Source organism: Lithobates pipiens, unplaced genomic scaffold (genome assembly GCF_037356315.1).
Source record: "Lithobates pipiens isolate NorthernLeopardFrog02 unplaced genomic scaffold, aLitPip1_a1.2 Scaffold_16, whole genome shotgun sequence".
NCBI classification, from domain to species: Eukaryota; Metazoa; Chordata; class Amphibia; order Anura; family Ranidae; genus Lithobates; species Lithobates pipiens.
The window spans coordinates 443,966,429-443,989,505 of NW_027507748.1; the positions used below are offsets into that span (position 1 = coordinate 443,966,429).

A 23,077-nucleotide genomic window follows, 5' to 3' on the forward strand; every position below is an offset into this window, starting at 1 on the left:
GAAAGAATGACCTCATATCCGAAGTCACCAACACATCTTCAAACCGGCCTCTTCTTGCAGGCGCTGTTGGATTGGTACCCGCAAATCCTTCTCTGGGAGTGGGAATTGCTCCTCTGCCAGCGCACGCAAAAGCAGAATGCAGCATTTCTCGAAGCAAGGCCTGGAAGTGCTGCATTCTGACAGCCCTCTGCGACGGCGGTAACATTTCCGCCATTTTGTGTTTGTACCGGGGGTCTAAGTACGTTGCCACCCAGTACTGGTCCTTGACCCTCATGCTTTTTATACGGGGGTCCCTATTAAAACACTGGAGCATGAAGGCCCCCATTTGCACTAAAGTGGAAGCGGTGTGGTGGCCTGGCTCCTGCTCATCATCCAGGATAATGTCGTCCTCTTCATTCTCCTCTCCCCATCCTCGCACAACAGGGATCCCAGAAAGGTTTAAAGCATGCTCTTCTTGCTCCTGCTCATCCGCCCCGGCACCATCCTCCTCTGACTCCTCATCAGACTCCTGTTGTTGACTTGTCTCAGATAGAGTAGCCCCCCCTGGGAATTCATCCAGCATTGCGACTTCCTCATCTTCCCGCTCCTGCTCCTCCACAGCCTGATCAATGACACGACGCAATGCACGCTCCAGAAAGAAGGCATAAGGTACCATGTCACTGATGGCGCCATGGCTGCGACTGACCAGTTTGGTGATCTCCTCAAATGGCCGCAGAAGTCTGCATGTGTCGCGCATGAGCAGCCACTGGCGCGGTGAAAAAAAACCCAGCTCCCCAGAACCGTTTCTTTCGCAGAGTTCATACAGGTAGACGTTAACTGCACGTTTCTGCTGGAGCAGCCTATCAAGCATATAGAAGGTTGAGTTCCATCGCGTCGGGCAATCGCAAATAAGACGTCTGACCGGCAGATGGTGTCGCCGCTGAATGTCAGCAAGGCGAGCCATGGCCGTGTAAGATCTTCTGAAATGGGCCGAGATTTTCCTTGCCTGCCGCAAGATGTCCTGGACCCCAGGGTATTTGACAAGGAATCGCTGCACGACCAAGTTTAAGACGTGTGCCATGCACGGCACGTGCGTGATTTTGCCCTGTTTCAATGCGCTAAGCAGATTGGCACCGTTGTCACACACCACTTTACCAACTGTCAAATTGAGCGGTGTTAGCCACTCATCTGCCTGTGAACGCAAAGCTGAAAGGAGTGCCGGGCCAGTGTGGCTCTTTGCTTCCAGGCACAACAGACGCAGCACGGCATGGCAACGTCTCACCTGGCATGTGGAATAGGTTCTGGGGAGCTTGGGCGGTGCAGTGGAAGAGACGCTAGCAGCGGAAAAGGAGGAGGCAGCTGAGGAGGAGAGGGAGGAGGATGGAGTAGGAGGAGGAGAAGAAGAGTCAGGCCTGCATGCAATCCGTGGCGGTAAAACCAAATCTACACGGGTGCCACGGGTTACATGCTTGACGGCCGTCAGAAGGTTCACCCAGTGGGCAGTAAAACTGATATACCTTCCCTGCCCGTGTTTGCTAGACCACGTGTCTGTGGTCAGATGTATCTTGGCACCGACACTGTGTGCCAGAGATACATTCACTTGCCGCTGAACATGGCCATATAGCTCTGGGATGCCCTTCTCTGAGAAATACTTCCTTCCTGGGACCTTCCATTGTGGTGTTCCAATGGCCACAAATTTGCGAAAGGCCTCCGAGTCCACCAGTTTATATGGCAGTAGTTGGCGGGCTATGAGTTCTGACAAGCCAGCCGCCAACCGTTGGGCAAGAGGGTTATCCGGCATCATCATTTTTTTACGCTCAAACATTAGGCCCACGGAAGCCTGCCTTTTTGCAGAAAAATGTGAGCTTGGCGTGATGGAAGGTGGAGTGGAGGACAATTGTGAGGAGAGAGGAGAAGGAGAAGTAGAAGATGAGGCTGGACGGTGAGAGCCTGCAGTGTGGCTTTGTGTGTTCCGTTGCTCCCACTGGGCTCGGTGATGGCTGCTCATGTGCCTTCTTAAGGCGGTCGTCCCTAGGTGAGTATTGGGCTTACCGCGACTAACGCGTTGACTGCAAAGATTGCAGATGGCAACGCTATTGTCAGCAGCGGACACGTTAAAAAAAGCCCACACTGCGGAGCCATGTGCCGGTGTCCTGGGAGCGCCAGATGTGACCGTACATGGTCGATGACTCGCTCCTGATACATTTGCAGTCTGCTTTGTCCCTGCTGTGCAATGTAAGTCATTGCTGCTTCTCCTCCCTATCTGCTGGTCCATATCTCCCTCTGAACTCCCCTCCTCTTCCTCTCTTGTGGGCACCCACGTGACATCACTAGACACGTCATCATCAACGTCACCTTCCCCACCGCTATAAGTAGAGATCTCGGAGTAGGCAGCAACACCGGGGACCAACCTCCTCCTTGGGCTGATCTGGGTACTGGCGTCAGACTGCTGAGTAGCGCTTGTTGCTACCTCCTCTTCCTGATCCAATACCAAGAGTGGCTGCGCATCAGAAATGTCCTCTTGATATGGATCGGAAAATAATTCCAGTGACTCAAGCGGAAGGTATGTGGTGGTGGTGGTGGTGGTCGTGTTGTTGGTGGTAGTGTCTTTGGGGGTGCACATAGCAGAGAGTGAAGAAGAGGGTGCAGATCGAGAGGATGAGGAGGGTGCAGAAGAGTAAGGCTGAGCGAGCCACTCAACCAAGTCTGGTGCATCCTTTAAAGTAATTGAACGCACCTTCTGCAACTTCCCACTTTGGCTCAAGCCTGTTGCTCCTGCCCTACCCCTACCACCCCTGCGGAAGGGCCTGCCTCTTCCTCTGCATGTCATTTTTTAAATGACCCTGTGACAAAACTCTTAGTCCCTATACCGCTGAAGGACTGCTGCAGTATAGGTGAGCGGTCAGCAGTGGTGCACGTCAACCCTATCTATTGTGGACCTATAGCGGTCCTTACAGAACAGCAGACTGTACCGCACTCAAGCCTATGTACCGTAGCACCCTATACCAAGTTACCAGTCCTTATAAGAACTTTTGTGGACCAAGCAGGTTGTGTATTAGTGTTTAGCAGACTGTACGTCAGTCCCTATACCGCTGAAGGACTGCTGCAGTATAGGGCAGCGGTCAGCAGTGGTGCACGTCAACCCTATCTATTGTGGACCGATAGCGGTCCTTACAGAACAGCAGACTGTACCGCACTCAAGCCTATGTACCGTAGCACCCTATACCAAGTTACCAGTCCTTATAAGAACTTTTGTGGAACAAGCAGGTTGTGTGTTAGTGATTAGCAGACTGTACGTCAGTCCCTATACCGCTGAAGGACTGCTGCAGTATAGGTGAGCGGTCAGCAGTGGTGCACGTCAACCCTATCTATTGTGGACCGATAGCGGTCCTTACAGAACAGCAGACTGTACCGCACTCAAGCCTATGTACCGTAGCACCCTATACCAAGTTACCAGTCCTTATAAGAACTTTTGTGGACCAAGCAGGTTGTGTATTAGTGTTTAGCAGACTGTACGTCAGTCCCTATACCGCTGAAGGACTGCTGCAGTATAGGGCAGCGGTCAGCAGTGGTGCACGTCAACCCTATCTATTGTGGACCGATAGCGGTCCTTACAGAACAGCAGACTGTACCGCACTCAAGCCTATGTACCGTAGCACCCTATACCAAGTTACCAGTCCTTATAAGAACTTTTGTGGAACAAGCAGGTTGTGTGTTAGTGATTAGCAGACTGTACGTCAGTCCCTATACCGCTGAAGGACTGCTGCAGTATAGGGCAGCGGTCAGCAGTGGTGCACGTCAACCCTATCTATTGTGGACCGATAGCGGTCCTTACAGAACAGCAGACTGTACCGCACTCAAGCCTATGTACCGTAGCACCCTATACCAAGTTACCAGTCCTTATAAGAACTTTTGTGGACCAAGCAGGTTGTGTATTAGTGTTTAGCAGACTGTACGTCAGTCCCTATACCGCTGAAGGACTGCTGCAGTATAGGGCAGCGGTCAGCAGTGGTGCACGTCAACCCTATCTATTGTGGACCGATAGCGGTCCTTACAGAACAGCAGACTGTACCGCACTCAAGCCTATGTACCGTAGCACCCTATACCAAGTTACCAGTCCTTATAAGAACTTTTGTGGAACAAGCAGGTTGTGTGTTAGTGATTAGCAGACTGTACGTCAGTCCCTATACCGCTGAAGGACTGCTGCAGTATAGGGCAGCGGTCAGCAGTGGTGCACGTCAACCCTATCTATTGTGGACCGATAGCGGTCCTTACAGAACAGCAGACTGTACCGCACTCAAGCCTATGTACCGTAGCACCCTATACCAAGTTACCAGTCCTTATAAGAACTTTTGTGGAACAAGCAGGTTGTGTGTTAGTGATTAGCAGACTGTACGTCAGTCCCTATACCGCTGAAGGACTGCTGCAGTATAGGGCAGCGGTCAGCAGTGGTGCACGTCAACCCTATCTATTGTGGACCGATAGCGGTCCTTACAGAACAGCAGACTGTACCGCACTCAAGCCTATGTACCGTAGCACCCTATACCAAGTTACCAGTCCTTATAAGAACTTTTGTGGAACAAGCAGGTTGTGTGTTAGTGATTAGCAGACTGTACGTCAGTCCCTATACCGCTGAAGGACTGCTGCAGTATAGGGCAGCGGTCAGCAGTGGTGCACGTCAACCCTATCTATTGTGGACCGATAGCGGTCCTTACAGAACAGCAGACTGTACCGCACTCAAGCCTATGTACCGTAGCACCCTATACCAAGTTACCAGTCCTTATAAGAACTTTTGTGGAACAAGCAGGTTGTGTATTAGTGTTTAGCAGACTGTACGTCAGTCCCTATACCGCTGAAGGACTGCTGCAGTATAGGGCAGCGGTCAGCAGTGGTGCACGTCAACCCTATCTATTGTGGACCGATAGCGGTCCTTACAGAACAGCAGACTGTACCGCACTCAAGCCTATGTACCGTAGCACCCTATACCAAGTTACCAGTCCTTATAAGAACTTTTGTGGAACAAGCAGGTTGTGTGTTAGTGATTAGCAGACTGTACGTCAGTCCCTATACCGCTGAAGGACTGCTGCAGTATAGGGCAGCGGTCAGCAGTGGTGCACGTCAACCCTATCTATTGTGGACCGATAGCGGTCCTTACAGAACAGCAGACTGTACCGCACTCAAGCCTATGTACCGTAGCACCCTATACCAAGTTACCAGTCCTTATAAGAACTTTTGTGGAACAAGCAGGTTGTGTGTTAGTGATTAGCAGACTGTACGTCAGTCCCTATACCGCTGAAGGACTGCTGCAGTATAGGGCAGCGGTCAGCAGTGGTGCACGTCAACCCTATCTATTGTGGACCGATAGCGGTCCTTACAGAACAGCAGACTGTACCGCACTCAAGCCTATGTACCGTAGCACCCTATACCAAGTTACCAGTCCTTATAAGAACTTTTGTGGACCAAGCAGGTTGTGTATTAGTGTTTAGCAGACTGTACGTCAGTCCCTATACCGCTGAAGGACTGCTGCAGTATAGGTGAGCGGTCAGCAGTGGTGCACGTCAACCCTATCTATTGTGGACCGATAGCGGTCCTTACAGAACAGCAGACTGTACCGCACTCAAGCCTATGTACCGTAGCACCCTATACCAAGTTACCAGTCCTTATAAGAACTTTTGTGGACCAAGCAGGTTGTGTATTAGTGTTTAGCAGACTGTACGTCAGTCCCTATACCGCTGAAGGACTGCTGCAGTATAGGTGAGCGGTCAGCAGTGGTGCACGTCAACCCTATCTATTGTGGACCGATAGCGGTCCTTACAGAACAGCAGACTGTACCGCACTCAAGCCTATGTACCGTAGCACCCTATACCAAGTTACCAGTCCTTATAAGAACTTTTGTGGACCAAGCAGGTTGTGTATTAGTGTTTAGCAGACTGTACGTCAGTCCCTATACCGCTGAAGGACTGCTGCAGTATAGGGCAGCGGTCAGCAGTGGTGCACGTCAACCCTATCTATTGTGGACCGATAGCGGTCCTTACAGAACAGCAGACTGTACCGCACTCAAGCCTATGTACCGTAGCACCCTATACCAAGTTACCAGTCCTTATAAGAACTTTTGTGGAACAAGCAGGTTGTGTGTTAGTGATTAGCAGACTGTACGTCAGTCCCTATACCGCTGAAGGACTGCTGCAGTATAGGGCAGCGGTCAGCAGTGGTGCACGTCAACCCTATCTATTGTGGACCGATAGCGGTCCTTACAGAACAGCAGACTGTACCGCACTCAAGCCTATGTACCGTAGCACCCTATACCAAGTTACCAGTCCTTATAAGAACTTTTGTGGAACAAGTGAGTTGTGAATGTTTAGCAGACTGCAGCAGAAGGGCAGCAGTCAAGTATAATATCCTTTCTATATTTGGAAGAAAGAATATTATACATGTACAAGCCTATTACTGTACCACTGATACCAGTCCTGAAAAGAACCTTTGTGGAACTAATAATAACAGCAAGTCTTTAAAATTACCCTCACTGCCTGACAACACTGCTTCCTTCCTGTCCCTATACAAATTGGCAAAAAAAGAGAACGATTAGTGGTTACTGGAACAGCTCTTTTGTGGACCTTGATAGTAACAGCTAATGATGATGATGATGATGATGATGATGAAAGACTAATCTGGCTGTCCCTGTAGCATACACCGTCCTTTCCCTTTCTCTAAACTAACAAAAGACACTCAGGCTGCTGCAAGAATCAGCAGCACAGCAAACCTATCAACACCTAACACCTATACCAGTCCTGAAAAGAACTTTTGTGTACCAAATAGCTAGTGGTTTATCTCTCCCTACTCCACACAGGAACCTGTCCCTATCTTAACAGAAGAAAGAATGTAAAATGGCCACCGGATCGGGTGTATTTATAGGTTAGGGGGAATGTACAAGTGTCCATGTGCTGTCATGTCTCAATTGGCTGTCCTGTATCACATGATAAACGTGTCACCAAAGGTTAAAGTTCTTGTATACATTAAACACGTAAGTCCGCCGCGGCGAACGACGGAAAAAGGCGTTCGAACGTGCGGACCGCGAATGTCGGAAATTCGCCGCGAAACGACCGCCGGGCGAACCGTTCGGCCATCACTACTCAGGAGATAGTGCGTGCTGTGTGCCTGCTCTGTACCCAGTACATACCGCTATTATCCACCTACATAGCTGTTCTCTATTTGGGCCCGATTGGCATCTGCTGGAGTTATTGGAAGTTGTGTGTGCTTCCAGCACAGCACAGTATACATCTGTATATACCCCTTTAACTCTGCTGTTCTATAAAAAAGGCATCTGCAGGAGTTAGTGGGTGTTGTGTGCCTCCAGCACAATATAAACTACCCAACTACTGTTTTACCCAACTCCCTTCAGGCCATTACCATGTCTGGAAGGCCAGCAAGGAGAGGCAGACAGGCGCGAGCCGATAAAAGAGGGCAAGCAGGCTCTGTGTCTAGAGACAACAGTGCTGGTCGTGGACGCGGTGCATTGTCATCAGCACGTGGCCATGGGACATGCTTGTCCTTCTTTTCTGCAGCTGGACATGTTGAACCGCAACATGCCAACGACTTGGTAGAGTGGATGACCAAGCCCTCTTCATCCTCCTCATCCTCTCTCACCCAGTCTCAGGGTAGTAGAAAAGCAGCTGCCAACACATCGTCGTCCCTCCTCTCAATGTCATCATCAGTGACTCCTTCCCTAGACCCACCACGTCCTCCTGAGGAGTCTCCTGAACTCTTTGAGCACAGTGTTGGGTACATGCTCCAGGAGGATGCTCAGTGTTTGGTGGGCTCTGATGATGACACTCAGCTAGAGGAAGGCAGTAGCGTGAGCACAGAGAGAGGGGATGCTCAAGAAGGACAGCAATCTGGCAGTCATGTTCCACAAGCTGCAGCATACTGCCAGGTTTGCTACAGCGATGAAGAGGGAGGGGATAATGAGGGCACTGACTCCACGTGGGTGCCTGGAAGGAGGGAGGAGGAGGAGGAGGAGGAGGAGGCACATGTCCAACGAGGCAGGATGCCCTCCGGGGGCCAGCTTAGGGGCAGCACACCGACTGAATCACACCGCAGAGCTCCGCCTGCGCAGAGCGCTTCCTCTGCGCAGAGCGCTTCCTCTGCGCGTTATTCTAAAAGTTCTTTGGTGTGGGCCTTTTTTGAGACGAGTGCATCAGATCGCATCGCTGCTATTTGCAACATATGTCTCAAGCGTATCTCACGTGGCCAAAACATCAGCCGCTTGGGCACCACATGCTTGACCAGACATATGTTGACCTGCCATGCAGCTCGTTGGCAAGCATACCTCAAAGACCCACACCAAAGAACAAAGCGGACCTCTCCTTGCTCCTCATCAGCTGGCATCTCCAACCCCACTAGACCTTCAGTCCTCTCTGAAACCTGCTCTGAGAGGAATGAAGGTGTAGAATTAGGTGTGTCACAGCCAAGTGCTTCCGGGAACTCTGCTAGTGGTACATCCACGTCCGATTATAGCAGACAAATGTCCCTGCCCCAGCTGCTGGACCGGCGGAAGAAATTTACTCCCAGCCATCCACATGCCCAGCGGTTGAATGCTAGCTTGGCTAAATTGCTGGCACTTCAACTGCTGCCTTTTCAGTTGGTAGACTCGGCCCCCTTCCGTGAGTTTGTACAATGTGCGGTTCCTCAGTGGCAGGTCCCCAAACGCCACTTTTTCTCACGGAAGGCAATTCCGGCTCTCTACCGGCATGTGGAAGGCAATGTCCTTGCCTCGCTGGACAGGGCGGTCAGCGGTAAGGTGCATATTACCGCTGACTCATGGTCCAGCAGGCATGGACAGGGACGTTACCTGTCTTTCACGGCCCATTGGGTCACTCTTCTGGCTGCTGGGAAGGATGCAGGACAAGGTGCAGTAGTATTGGAGGTTGTTCCGCCACCACGCCTCCAAAATGCTACTATTGGTTGTGACACACCTCTCTCCTCCACCCCCTCCTCTTCTTCTTCCTCCATGGCCTCTTCCAGTGCTCTGTCCTCAGAACCAGCGGTGCTCCGTAGGCGTTGCAGGGGCTACGCAAGTACGCAGGCAAAACGATGCCATGCCGTGCTTGCGCTGGTTTGTTTGGGGGACAGGAGCCACACTGGGGCGGATGTTTTGTCAGCTCTGCAGGGGCAGGCCGAGAGGTGGTTGACGCCACGCCAGCTTAAGCCAGGAATGGTGGTTTGCGACAATGGCACCAACCTCCTCTCCGCCCTCCGACAGGGACAACTGACCCATGTGCCCTGTGTAGCTCACGTCCTTAACCTGGTGGTGCAGCGGTTCTTGGGCAGGTACCCCGGCTTACAGGATGTCCTGAAACAGGCCAGGAGAGTCTGTGTGCATTTCCGCCGATCATTTAATGCCTGTGCTCGGCTGGCTGAGCTCCAAAAGGAGTTGAACCTGCCCAAGAACCGCCTTATATGTGACATGCCCACCAGATGGAACTCAACATTGGCCATGCTGCAGCGGCTGCACACGCAGCAGAGGGCCATCAATGAGTACCTGTGTGACTACGGCACCAGGACAGGGTCAGGAGAGCTTGGTTTTTTCTCACCACGCCAGTGGGGCATGATCAGGGATGCATGCACTGTCCTGTCACCGTTTGAGGAGGCCACAAGGATGGTGAGCAGTGACAGTGCATGCATCAGTGACACTATACCTCTTGTCCACCTCTTGGAGCATACGCTGCGTGGAATAATGGACAGGGCACTTGAGGCAGAACAGAGGCAGGAAGAGGAGGACTTCCTTGCCTCTCAAGGCCCCCTTTATCCAGACAGTGTTCCTGCTGTGCCACCCATCACACAGGAAGAGGGTGAGGAGGAGGAAGAGGAGGAGGAGGATGATTGTGTCAGCATGGAGGTGGAGGCTGGCACTCAGCATCAGCAGCAGCAGTCTTATAGGGATGATTTACAGTCCCAAGAAACACGTGGACTTGTACGTGGCTGGGAGGAGGTAGCTGCGGATCATGTTGTCCTTAGTGACCCAGAGGACTCCGGACCGAATGCCTCAGCTAACCTACGCTGCATGGCCTCCCTGATCCTGCAAAGCCTGCGGAAGGATCCTCGTATTCTTCGGATCAAGGAGAGGGACCATTACTGGCTGGCCACTCTCCTTGATCCACGGTACAAGGGTAAGGTTGCCGACCTTATCTTGCCATCGCAGAGGGAGCAGAGGATGAGACATCTCCGGGAGGCCTTGCAGAAAGCTCTGTGCAACGCGTTCCCAGAGACTGGGAGGTCACAAACTCCTGGTCCTGGACAACGTGTTGCTGAGGCATCAGTCAGAAGGAGCGGTGGAGAAGGTGGCCGTCTGACTGATGCTTTCAGACAATTTTTTAGTCCGCAGCCCCAAGGTATGATTGGTTCCAGCACCCATCGCCAGCGTCTAATTTACATGGTGCAGGAATACTTAGGGGCAAGGTCAGACTTGGACACCTTTCCCACTGAAAATCCTCTGGCTTACTGGGTCTTGAGGATGGATCACTGGCCAGAGCTTGCACAGTATGCAATTGAGCTACTGGCCTGTCCTGCATCCAGCGTTCTTTCGGAACGCACCTTCAGTGCTGCTGGTGGCTTCGTTACCGATCACAGGGTGCGCCTGTCCACCGAATCAGTTGATCGACTGACCTTCATCAAGATGAATCAGTCTTGGATCACCCACAGCTACCAAGCACCTGAAGCTGATGTAACCGAATAATTTTTTTTGAAATACCACATCCCTTCAAGACTGCCTATGCTGATGCTGAGTGACTGTCCTGTTATGTTGATTGTCTATCCTCTTCCTCCTCCGCTGATATGTTGGAAGAACATTTTTGGTTCTGGGTGATGCCAGCAGCCCAATTTTTCTGCCCCTGTTTAACAGGGGCGTTTAAGTACAATTTTTGATGCAATGCTTTGCAGCAGGGCTAATTCCTGCAAAAAAACTAGAGTGTATGGCAGAGGTTGCAGTGTGATGGCACCAGTGCCTAAGGCCCAATTTTTCTGCCCCTGTTTAACAGGGGCGTTTAAGTAAAATTTTTGATGCAATGCTTTGCAGCAGGGCTAATTCCTGCAATAAAACTAGAGTGTATGGCAGAGGTTGTAGTGTGATGGCACCAGTGCCTAAGGCCCAATTTTTCTGCCCCTGTTTAACAGGGGCGTTTAAGTACAATTTTTGATGCAATGCTTTGCAGCAGGGCTAATTCCTACAATAAAACTAGAGTGTATGGCAGAGGTTGCAGTGTGATGGCACCAGTGCCTAAGGCCCAATTTTTCTGCCCCTGTTTAACAGGGGCGTTTAAGTACAATTTTTGATGCAATGCTTTGCAGCAGGGCTAATTCCTGCAATAAAACTATAGTGTATGGCAGAGGTTGCAGTGTGATGGCACCAGTGCCTAAGGCCCAATTTTTCTGCCCCTGTTTAACAGGGACATGTAATTACAATTCTTGATATAATATTTCACAGGAGGGCCCCTTCCTGTGCCCACCCAGAGTAACTGTGAGGACTTATAGTGTTGTGGCACCAGCACCACAACCACCAAAGGTCAATTTTTCTACCACTGTTCAACAATGGCATGTAATTACAATTCTTGATATAATCGTTCACAGCAGGGCGCTCCAGCGCCCACCAAGAGTCACTTTGAGGGCTTACAATGTTGTTGCAAAACCAACACCTTGTTCCGCCATTTCTGCAGAGCATATAGGGCAGGCCCCTACTTTCAAACATCCAACTTACAAACATCTCCTACTTGCAAACGGAAGGAGACAACAGCAAGTGAGATGAAAAAAGATGGACGACAAAACAAATTATACAGGGGTGATAACCCTTCCCTATGTTTTCCAAAAAGCTTAAAAATATTTTTTTTGACTGGAGCTACACTTTAAAAATGTACCAGTTGAAAATTACAAACAGATTCAACTTAACACAACAAACCTACACAGTCCCAGTCTTGTTTGCACCGCCTGTATACTGCTGTTCTGAGTATATAGGGCCTGGGGGCCACACGCATTTCCTTTTTTTAATATGGGTACAGGGTTCCCCTTAATATGCGTACAAGACCCAAATAGGCTGGTAATGGGCAGGGAGGGCTACCCATGCCATTTTTCTGAATGATTTTCAACCATATTGCAGGAACCAGATATAACATTAAAACCGCAAGCAGTTTTAAATGGTGTTATTTCCGCTTAATGTCATTTTGTGCAGGGACTGTTCTAAACATGGGAAACACGTGGCACTTCACAGGCATACTACAGACACCCACCAGGCACCATATTTAAAGGAATATTTCACTTTTTTTTTTTCACTTTAATCGTCATTAAAATCAGTACTCCCACCAAAACGGTAGTTTTTAAAACTTTTTTTTGCAGTGACCCATGTCCCCTGAGGCAGGAGGCAGGTCGCCAAACCCTTTTTAGGACACTATCTTGCATATTAGCCGTTAAAATTAGCACTTTCCAATTCGAACGTTCGAGTCCCATAGACTTCAATGGGGTTCTAACGTTCGTACCGAACGCGGGGGTCGTTCGCAAGTTCTGGTGCGAACCGAACCGGGGGGTGTTCGGCTCATCCCTAGTCTCGGCACACCTGAGCTAGCATTGGGTGTATTTTTGTGGGGAGGATCCTTTCCTGCAGTACAAGCAGTGCAAGTAGTCTTCTCACCAAGTCAGTGTTTGTTCCAATGATAAGGGAACTTTTGTCCGCTCCTGGAGGGCGAGGGCACACCACTGCCAAGGTGTCAAAGGTTTCCGCCTTCCCTGCTGTACTTGGTTCAAAAGTGAGCTTGACCAGCAGGTAACCATCATATGGGAAGTTCTGGGTCCCTAATCCCCATATCTCCAGCTCCTATAGCTTTTGTAATGGCAGGTGCTTGAGATGTTTGTCATAGAAGTACCTGTAGAGCAATGTCACTTGAGCTCCGGTGTCCAGCAGGGCTTTTGTGTATATCCACTCTGTCTGGATGGGGACAATTGGAGAGGGCCCCACTAACTTGGGAGGAAGTCCACGGGAAGTGGCACTCTTGGCCAGCTTAGTGGCTTGTACCTTTACAGTTGGCTTTTGTAGCCTCCCCTTCTTCTGCCTTGACTGCAGTCCCAGGGGTCTGGTGCATACGGGTTTATTTGGAGTTAGCTATGGTAGTAGGGCACCCAGTTGACTCCTTCACTGGGGCTCTCGGAAATTTAAAGCCGGCTTTTGGGATTTTTTCCCCGTTCTCGCCTGAGATGTCCGACCCCTCCACAATTGAAACAGGTCCTGAGTTATTTTACCACTGTGGAACTTGTCAGTTCTTTTGGTACTTGAACCCCACCATCGGGGGCGGGGGGGGGGGGGTGGTGTGCTTGGCAGTCAACAGAGCCATCATTTCCATGAACTGTGCCACCTGTGTCGGAGAAGTTCGATCTGAGGGTCACCACTAGTGGCACTAGCCACCCTGATTTCAACTACTGACTTTGGCCCTTGGACTTTTTTTTTCCTCTCAAGAATGGCCTTCTCTTCACGCACAGTTCTGATCAGATCTGGATACTTCAGGATGCCACCATCTTGACGGGCCCTTAACTGGAGCATGAAGGTTTCTATTGGATGTGCACCATTCAGGACTTGCTTTGCTCTTGTCTCATCCACTTCTCGGGGGTCTAGTCCTTTCTTTAACAAGATTTGATGTAGGACTTTGTCTAATCGTCCCATATAATCTGATAACTTTTCTCCAGCTTGTTGATAGGTGTGTTCCATTTGGTAAATTAGGTCGGAGACCTTCTCTGTCCGTCTGAGCACATCCTGCAGGATGTCTAGTTAGTCCTGAGTTCTGCTTGCCGAGCTTTTATTAATTTTTCATTTTAATTTATTAAATTTGGATAGCTTCCGAAGCAGGCCCTCTGAGGCTCTCTGCAATCCTTTGTTTTTGATGCGTTTCAGGGATGTCCCACTCATCCGGGGCTTGTATGGTCAGCTCCAACCATTCCTCAAAGTTGCTTTCCTCCGGGGATATGGATTGCCTTCCTGAGAAAATACTAAGTTTCTGGTAGGAGTTCCCAAGGTTTCGCTTCTGGCACTTCACCACAAAGTTCCCTAGAGTAGTAAGAAGCTCTGGCTCAATCGTGGTTGAGTGTGACCAAGAGGGAACTTTCGCCTTGTTTTGAACTGACAGGGCTTTCACCTTGCCTCTCTCGGTGTGTCAGGCAAAATTTGGTTCTGTCAGACAGTTTCACACTGGTACCTTGGAAATTCTTAGGGACACCTTTCTTCTACTCTATTAGTGTGTAAGTGTGGGCGGTCCCATAGTCTGGTCTTACTGCGATCACATAGGCCTTTCTGTCTGGGGACAATGCCTGTACAATTTCTTTAACCTGGTTCTCTCTCCAGTCTTTTCCTGGGAGTTCAATGACCACGCTCGCTTCTGAGCATGTGCCTTCCACTTCGCACCACTGGACCACTGTGAGGGGGTCCATACTGGTACTAAGGGGGTGGGCTTGTTTGCAGAGTGACAGGATCCCTGACGAGCCCCCACATGTAGCACTGACCCCCGAAGGAGCTGCTGTTTTGATTTGGGCCTGCACACTGCTAATAAACCCCACTAACTTGCCTTGGTCCCCTTAACACAGCTGTAGTGCAATACAATACAGTACAATATAAGACAATATACCTGTTTTGTCCTCTCAGGATCCACTGGCTCCACATGCTGGGAGAAAACAATACTCCACACAACAGGGTACTTAACCAAAGTATATTTTACTGTATATATTGGTAAACAGGTGATTACAGCAATTGTACTGTCATCCCAACATAAAATGACAGGACAATGAATTTTGATAAAACAGTTCTAAACTATATAAATAATATGAGCTCCCCTTACTTTTTATAGCTATACATGAGATCTCACTTAAAGTACTCAGTCTTTAGTCTTCTTGTCTTTGCTAGCAATGATAATTCCTTATAATTTGTAATCCAAGGGTTAAAGTAATTAAGGTTGAGTTAAGGATAATCCTAGTGTTGCTTCCGTAATTATAATACAATACTTGAGATGCGATAGTAAGTAGGCCTTATGCCTGCCTAGTGTGAGTTGCTATACTCCTCCTCCGTGGGACTATGGATCCCAGCGAGGCCTGTATATGAGTCTGACTAGACGCAAAGTTTAGAAAATTGTGGGGCGCAACCCGCTCACCAAATGGATTGGAAGCTCACTATGGTAACTTTGGTCCGGTGTTTGCAGATTGCTTCTACGTCAGCTGACTCCGTCACTCCGTTCTGTTCTGATAGGTGGACCTGGTCTTCCTATGCTAAAATGAGTGCCTCTGGATATTCCCAATCCAATAGGCTGCTTCCTCCGGGAAAAAAGTATAAACCGCGCTTGGGTAAAAATAGTGAAAAGCAAACTTACAGTGTGTAGTATAGGCAGCAGCAATAAATGTGATACAAACACCCAACAATAATACAAAAATACAAAAAGCTGCGCCAACCCTCTAACCAATTATAAAAAAGGAATAAAATTATATATAGATAAAATATAATTAATTGATATATAAATAATTGATGCAATCAAAACACCTCAAGTGCATATAAATCAAAAAATGCATAAAAAATGACAATGCAAAAAAAAGGTCCGTTCATAGAAAGTTCATAAATGTGTCCATATGATCAGCAATTGTTTTCTTAAATGAAGACACCACAGTGATTCAACACACTCAGAATGCGCACAAGTGCCCGTCACCATATAGTGAGTGCGCTTACCAGAGGGTATATAAGTTGGAGCGTTATGATTAGATGGTAGATCACACCAAAATAATCCTCCTTATAATGGGTCAGCTCTCCGCATCACAACAGCACTCCCAAGAGAATATTCTATTCCATGGTCCCAAAGATGTTACTCAGTGGCCCCCAGGGAATAGAAGGAACCAACATAGCGTAATAATGTTGAGACAATTTATTATAGATAAAAAGTAGCGCACTTACATGTAAGTCGAATGTATACAGCATGTATAAAAAACCTAAAAAGCCGGCCGGCAAACAGGAGCCCGTCCTCCTCTCCTACAACGTGGTGGCGTCACTGCGTGCCTTTCCAGACGCGTTTCGTCATACCTGACGTTGTCAATGGGGAACGGGCAGCGCAGTGACGCTCCACCTAATATAGCTAATATTACACCCAAGCCTCGTTCTGAGATGCAAGACTTAGTCTCGAGACGCCATTTTGATTGATGGCAAATAACCCTGAAACGTGTGCGGTCTATCTCATACTGACATATGCAGCAAACCCGCATATGATATGAACCAATATGGCACATGGGCAATAACTTCATCCCACAAATGTTCCAAATGGTAAAATCGAGGATAAAGGTAAAAAATAAAATTAAAAATCAAAATGATATATGTGTATATTAATACCCTAATAGTATGAGATGGGCGGTGCACCATCCATACGTTGCCTCGCATAACACGCAGAAAACAAAAAAGATTCAACGCGAGTGCGGTATCAACAGCATGTAATCCTAAAAAGAATTGATGTAAAAAACTTATACCCATATTTAATGTCACATAACTATAATGTGTACATTAAGGATGATTCAAAATGTATACCTGAAAAGTTTTTTTTAAATTGTGTACCTAACCTGAAACTATAGTAATAACCATTCTCTAGTATGTAGAGGGAAATATGGGGAGTAAGGAATATTCTATGCATATAAATCTAACAAATAGCCCAATCAAATAGTCGCATAAAATTAATGTCCTTATCTATGCCCAATGTTCAGTAGTGGCATAGAAATAGAAATAGAAAGAAAGAAATAGAAATAGAAATAGAAAGAAAGAAAAAGAAAGGCCTCCTCACAAGTTCTCACAGGCAGGCCATGTGTTCCCAAGAGACCTAAGATGGCCGCTCTGGGTCCTTTTATGTCCTACCCAGCATGCAGTGCAAGAGAGGGTGTCCATGGGTAGGTCACCCGGCATCCTGGGTAAAAAGGTCAACTCTCCAGTGTAAATAACAGTCACTTACTGTACCAAATTCAATGCTTTGATAAAGCAAAAATCCTTTAAGTTCACTATCAGTGTTTGGCAGCTAGATGGAGCCAAACACTAAGCCATAGAAACGTCCATAAACTTCCATTATAAATGCTAATACACATTAGTAGACAAGGATACCAGCGCTACAATTGTATAGTATATGGCCAGCCTTAGCTGTTGTGGTCACAGCAGAAGGAAGATGGGGATTTCTCACTTGGGCCCCAAGCGTTAACAGTTCATCTGTTTTTTTGTATAGCAGGTACATCCAGGAGTGTCCGTCATCATTTGTTTTATAATTTTACCCCCTAGAGCAGGGGTAGGCAACCTCGGTCCTCCAGCTTTTTTGAAACTACAAGTCCCAAGACCCTAACCCTAATCACAGGCATGACTCCTAGAGGCAGAGGCATGATGAGATTTGTAGTTTCACCACAGCTGGAGGGCCCAGGTTGCCTACCCCTGCCCTAGAGCTTCAAAATCAAGGATTGCTTTATTATGCTAATTTTGACCAGAATTCACATAGTTGTGCTCTAGCCTCCCTCTTACCCTTGGCACCTCTTTGTTGCTCATTGGGACTGCTTATTACATTTGCTGTCCAATAGGTAAACACAGGGTCAGGGCACAACCATACAAGCATAGATCCCAACTGTCCCTGATTTCAAGGGACTGACCCTGATTTGGAACAAAATCCCTCTTTCCTCCTCATTTGTCCCTCATTTTGGTCTGATCTTCATAATTTTTTCATCCAATTTCTAAATTGCTGCATTTGTAAATTTCAAAAGCCAATATACAGAAATAGTAGTGGTAAAAACAAGCACTTGTGGGTTTAACTAATCATTTTTTTATTGTATAATTCTCAGAGGGGCGTGGCAGGGGGTGTCCTATGCGTACATACTTTTGTTAATAGGTGTCCCCCCATCTCCATCTCAAAAAGTTGGGAGGTATGTACAAGTTCTTGTCAGAATTAGCAGAATGGCAGGGTATCCCCACTTAAGTCTCATTAATCTGTTATTTGTACAGCTTTAAGGCTATATATGTATAGAATTCTCCTTTGTCTTTTCTGGAATGAATCAGTTCTGGCCTCACAGACCCATTGCTTGTTATTATAATTGATAACCTGTAATTAACACTAAAACAGTATGCATAACTTAACTGTTTTAAACTTCTCGTAGGGGCTATTGCTGGATACAATACTGGTGCTGGAAATGTAAGGGACCTAAATGATGTTGACCATCGCACAACTGGAAAAGATTATAGCAACGATGTTGTTGCACGAGCGCAGTTCTTCAAAAATAATGGATATTAAAGCTGAACTTCAGCCTTCATGCTTAGTCTTGCACAGTTGTACGAGCTCTGATTTCACCGGCGCACTGTGAGCTTCTCATCCTACATATATATGGATACATATATGAAAAAGGCCAAAAACATGCATTTTTCCTTGTTTCTGTTATAAAATCTTGCAAATAAATAATCTGTCTTCATAAATTTAGGCTAAAATTTATTCTGATACATTTCTTTGGTGAAAATAACCCAAATCAGTGTATATTTATTTACTCTAGGAAAATGTTCACAAACTATGGTGTGTGTGTGTATATGTATATATGTGTATATATAATTTCTTGAGACCCTGAAAATGCCAGGACAGTACAAATATCCCCAAAATGATCACTTTTGGAAAGTAGACAGTCCGAGTTATTTAGTTAGACACATGACGTATTTTTTTTAAGGATTTTTTTGTAATTTTTTGGGGAAAAATTTAGAAATTAAAAAATAAAACTTTTAAAAAAAATGTTTACATACTGTCACCAGTGCAGTACAGCGTTGTCATATAATTGGTGCTGTGCTGACCGGGGACACTGACTGGCGACAGTTTGTAAAAATAATGGTGGTGATTTACCCACGGAATTCCACCCCAAATCCCAAGTCCTCCATGACAGTGAACATATATGGCCAGGCTACTGTATCGGATGCCTTGTCAAGTGCCACCAGTACTCTAGGAGGAGTTGGCTGGGGACAGTTGCATGTGAATGAAGACCTTTCCCAAGTTGATGTTGGTTGACTTCCCTGGCATGAAGCCAGTTTGGTCTATATTAACTAATGACAAGAGAATCATCAGAAATCTAGTCGCTAGCATTTTTCAAGATTTTTCAAAACATAGTTCAATAAGGAGATTGGCCTGTAGGAGGCACATTGAGTTGGGTCTTTACTGGGTTTGGGGATAAGAAGAACAGGCACCTGTTACATAGTAGGGGCCAAGGACATCTGCTCTTTACAATTAAAGGACAATTTTAAGAGTCTAGGTGCAATTAACAATGCATACATATGATACCACTCCCCAGGTAGACCATCAGGGCCTGGCGTTTTTCAGCTAGGGAAGGATCAGATGGCTGTCTTAATTTCCTAGACCGCAAAATCTTTGTCCAGGAATCTGAGATCAGCTGTCAAGAGAGTGGGCAAATTAAGGGCACAGAGATGCTCCCGAAGAGCTGTGATAAATAATAATTTTTATTATTATTATAATCATTTTTGTGGAAACAGGAAGCGCAAGTGGGGAATGCAACCTCTTGAATTTCAAGCAACATTGGTTCTTTTCTAGAGAATGTATAATTTATTGAATCCCAGCCACAGATGACAGGTCCAACAGAGTATATATAAAGTAATACAATAAATAAGAAGCCCAATGAGTCATCTTCAGATTACTCAGTTCTTCTGTCATATTTTAGCCACATCAACCTCCACTAATATACACCTACTCTCTACCCCAGGGCGATCTTTAATATTGACTGGACCCTGGGCAAACGTTTTATTGGGGCTTCCCTCCTCCCAACCCCTGCTTGCATGCAAATTTTGCTCTCCACCTGCTCTGTGACATACAATGACTAGCAGATAGACTGAAAAGTTTATGCAGCAGATCGGGCAATGATTGTGACTGCTTGCCAGCGGTTACAGCACACATTGCGGCTCACTGATTAGTTGCTAGAGGTTACAACATATAATTTCTGCTTTTTGATTGGTTGCTAGATGTTAGTGCACATCATTACCACTCACAAATTGGTTGCTGGAGCTGGGGGGGGGGGGTGATCAGTGGCAGTTGTGGGGGGAATGGGATCAGTGGCAGTGCTGGAGGCAAAAAACAATGGCAGTGCTGGGGAAGGGGGAGTGTGTAATCAGTGGCAGTGCTGAGGGGTTGATGGGGTCAGTGACAATGGTGGGGGACGGGGATTGGGATGAGTGGTGGGATGGGATCAGTGGCAGTGCTTGGGGGGGGGGGGGGATCAGTAACACTCACTTATTGTCATCTGTCACTCACTGTCCACTTGGTTCCCCCTGCCTGCATGTATGAGAGGAGTGTAAGAGGGGAAAGAGAGAGGGGAGGGTGGGAGATAGAAGGGGTGAGAGAGGGGGTGTGAGAAAGGGAGTAAGAGAGTGGGTGAGGGTGGGTGGGATGGAGGGGGTGAGAGAGGGCGGTGAGAGAGAGGAGAGCGAGAAAGATGGGTGAGAGGGGGGAGTGAGAGACTGAGAAAAGGGAGGGGTAGAAGAGAGAGAGGGGTGAAAGAGAGGGACAGGGGTGAGAGAGAGGGGGTGGAAGAGAGGGAGGTGAAAGAAAGGATAATGGGAGAGATGGGGTGTGAAAGAGAGTGGGGTGTGAAAGAGAGGGGGTGAGAAAGAGAGGGAGGTGAGAGAGAGAGGGGGTAAGGGGAGAGAGAGAGTGAGTAAGAGACAGAGAGAAAGTTGGGTGGAAGAGAGGGGGGTGAGAGAGAGGTATGTGACAGAGAGGGGGTGAAAGGTGGTGGGACACAGAGAGGGTAAGGGGGGGGTGAGACAGATAGGGGGGTAAGAGACAGAGGGAAAAGGTGTAGGAGAGAGAGAGGGGGGCGTGAGGTGGGGTGAGAGAGAAAGGGGAAGTGAGGAAGAGATAAGAAGGTGAGAGAGGGATGGGAGAGAGGAGAGTGGGAGAGAGGATGGGGATGAGAGAGAGAGGGGTAAGGGTGTGAGAAAAAAAGGGGATGAGAGAGAGGGGATGAGAGAGGGGAAATAAGAAAGAGAGAGGGGATAAGAGAGAGGGAGGAGAGTGGGGGATAGAGAGAGAGAGATAGAGAAGGGGTGAGAAAGAGAAAGGGGAGTGAGAGAGAAAAAGGGGAGTGAGAGAGAAATAGGGGGGTGAGAGAGAGGGGTGAGAGAAAGATGGGGGGATGAGTGAGAGAGAAGGTAGTGAGAGAGAGCAGGGGAAGTGAGAGAGCGAGAAGGGGGTGAGAGAAAGAGGTTGATGAGAGAGAGAAAGGGGGGTGAGAGAAAGAGGGAGATGAGAGAGAGAGGGGAAAGAGAGAGGGGGGGGGGGTGCAGCAGCTGTACGAACACAACAATAGGTCCTAATTTCACAGGTGTGCGGCTGCAGGTGTATAGCCCCAAACACAGACAGTGTGCATTTAGGGCCACTCACCCTGCACACTTGTCAAATTTAGGCTCACTTCACATAAATGCAAATTGGATGCGTTTTTAAACAGACCGGTTCACATATACATTTTAAATCGGACTGCCTTTCAATGGAGCTGGTTCACACATGTCCAGACGGCCACGGTTAATTTCTGAAAAGGGTCCTATGTGATTTTGGGTCTGGTTTAGATGTGAACTTAAGTAAAAATTTGCATCTGAATTGCACCTGAACCAGTGAACAAAACCGCACCACACCGCACCTGAACTGCAAACCGCAGACGGATATGTGTGAACCCAGCCCAAAACCTGCAGCTGCTGCGTCCTCATACAGTAACAGACACTTCCAGCTACAACCATTTAATTTATGTTGTATAGGCCAGAGCCCCTGTGTGCAAAGTTGTATAGAGGAATAGCATACCTCCCAACTTTTGAACTTCAGAATGAAGGACATTTCAGCGAGATAGTGACTAGCAGCTCGCTATGTGCGACAAAAATTGGGTGTGGTCAAACATGGTAGTGGGAGGGGCTTAATGCCAGTGGTTAAACAAAACTTGGTCTTCCTTGTACCTAAAAAATGGGATTTTTATATACAGCTTACCTGTAAAATCCTTTTCTTGAGAGTACATCACGGGACACAGGAGCTTCATTACATAGTGGGTTATATAGGCACCTCTGGTGATTGGACACTGATTGACCCTAATTAAGGAGAATTCCTCCCCTTTATAACCCCTCCCATCTGGGAGGCACCTCAGTTTTGTAGCAAAGCAATAAGAAACCACGTAAAACCCAAGAGGGGCGGGAGCCCTGTGTCCCGTGATGTACTCTCAAGAAAAGGATTTTACAGGTAAGCTGTATATAAAAATCCCATTTTCTTGATCATACATCACGGGACACAGGAGCTTCATTACATAATGGGATGTCCCATAGCAATGCTCAGATTGAGGGGAGGGAGACACAGATCATAAACATAGACCGCCAGGGACCTGAGGACCTAAACTGCAGCCTGCAGTACACTGCGCCCGAAGGCGATATCCTCTTGCCCTCTGACATCCACCTGATAGAATCTGGTGAATGTGTGGACTGTGTGGAATGTGTGGACTGATGACCAAGTCGCAGCCTTACAGATCTGAGCCAGGGAGCCCTAGTAGAGTGCGCTTTCACCTGAAAAGGAGGAATCTTCCCCTTTAAGCCATAGGCCTGAGAAATAACTTGTCTGATCCACCTTGAGAGAGTGGACCTTGACGCTGCCTGACCCTTTCTAGGGCCTTCCGGCAGAATAAATAAACAATCAGTTTTCCTTATCTGAGAAGTTGCTTTAAGATAAACACTGATTGCTCTAACCACATCCAAAGTGTGTAAAGACTCTTCCTCTGTGGACTGAGGGTCCGGAAAAAAGGATGGTAGGATTACCTCCTGATTCAAATGGAAACCCGAAACCACTTTAGGTAGAAAGGACCTGTTGGGGCGCATAACCACCCGGTCCTTATGGATAATTAAATACGGCACTTTACTGGAAAGAGCTGCCAACTCTGATACTCTTCTAGCCGTGGATATGGCTACTAAGAAGATCAGCTTTTTAGTCAAGAGAGCTAAAGAAGCCAGGTGCAAAGGTTCAAACGGTTGCCCCTGTAAGGCCGAGAGAACCAAATTCAGATCCCATGGGCA

At 47.7% G+C, this 23,077-nt stretch overlaps 1 protein-coding gene across 2 annotated transcripts in view; it reads left to right on the forward strand.

The window, feature by feature from the left end:
- The window catches only part of LOC143983254 (uncharacterized), a 78,815-nt gene extending 60,352 nt beyond the window's left edge, over positions 1–18,463 (forward strand). For both annotated transcript variants that reach the window (XM_077482726.1, XM_077482725.1), the window contains one exon: positions 18,151–18,463. In XM_077482726.1, coding sequence (XP_077338852.1) covers positions 18,151–18,284 — 134 coding nt within the window. In that variant the 3' untranslated portion in view covers positions 18,285–18,463. The remainder of the gene's footprint in view (positions 1–18,150) is intronic.
- Positions 18,464–23,077: the final 4,614 nt, after the last annotated feature.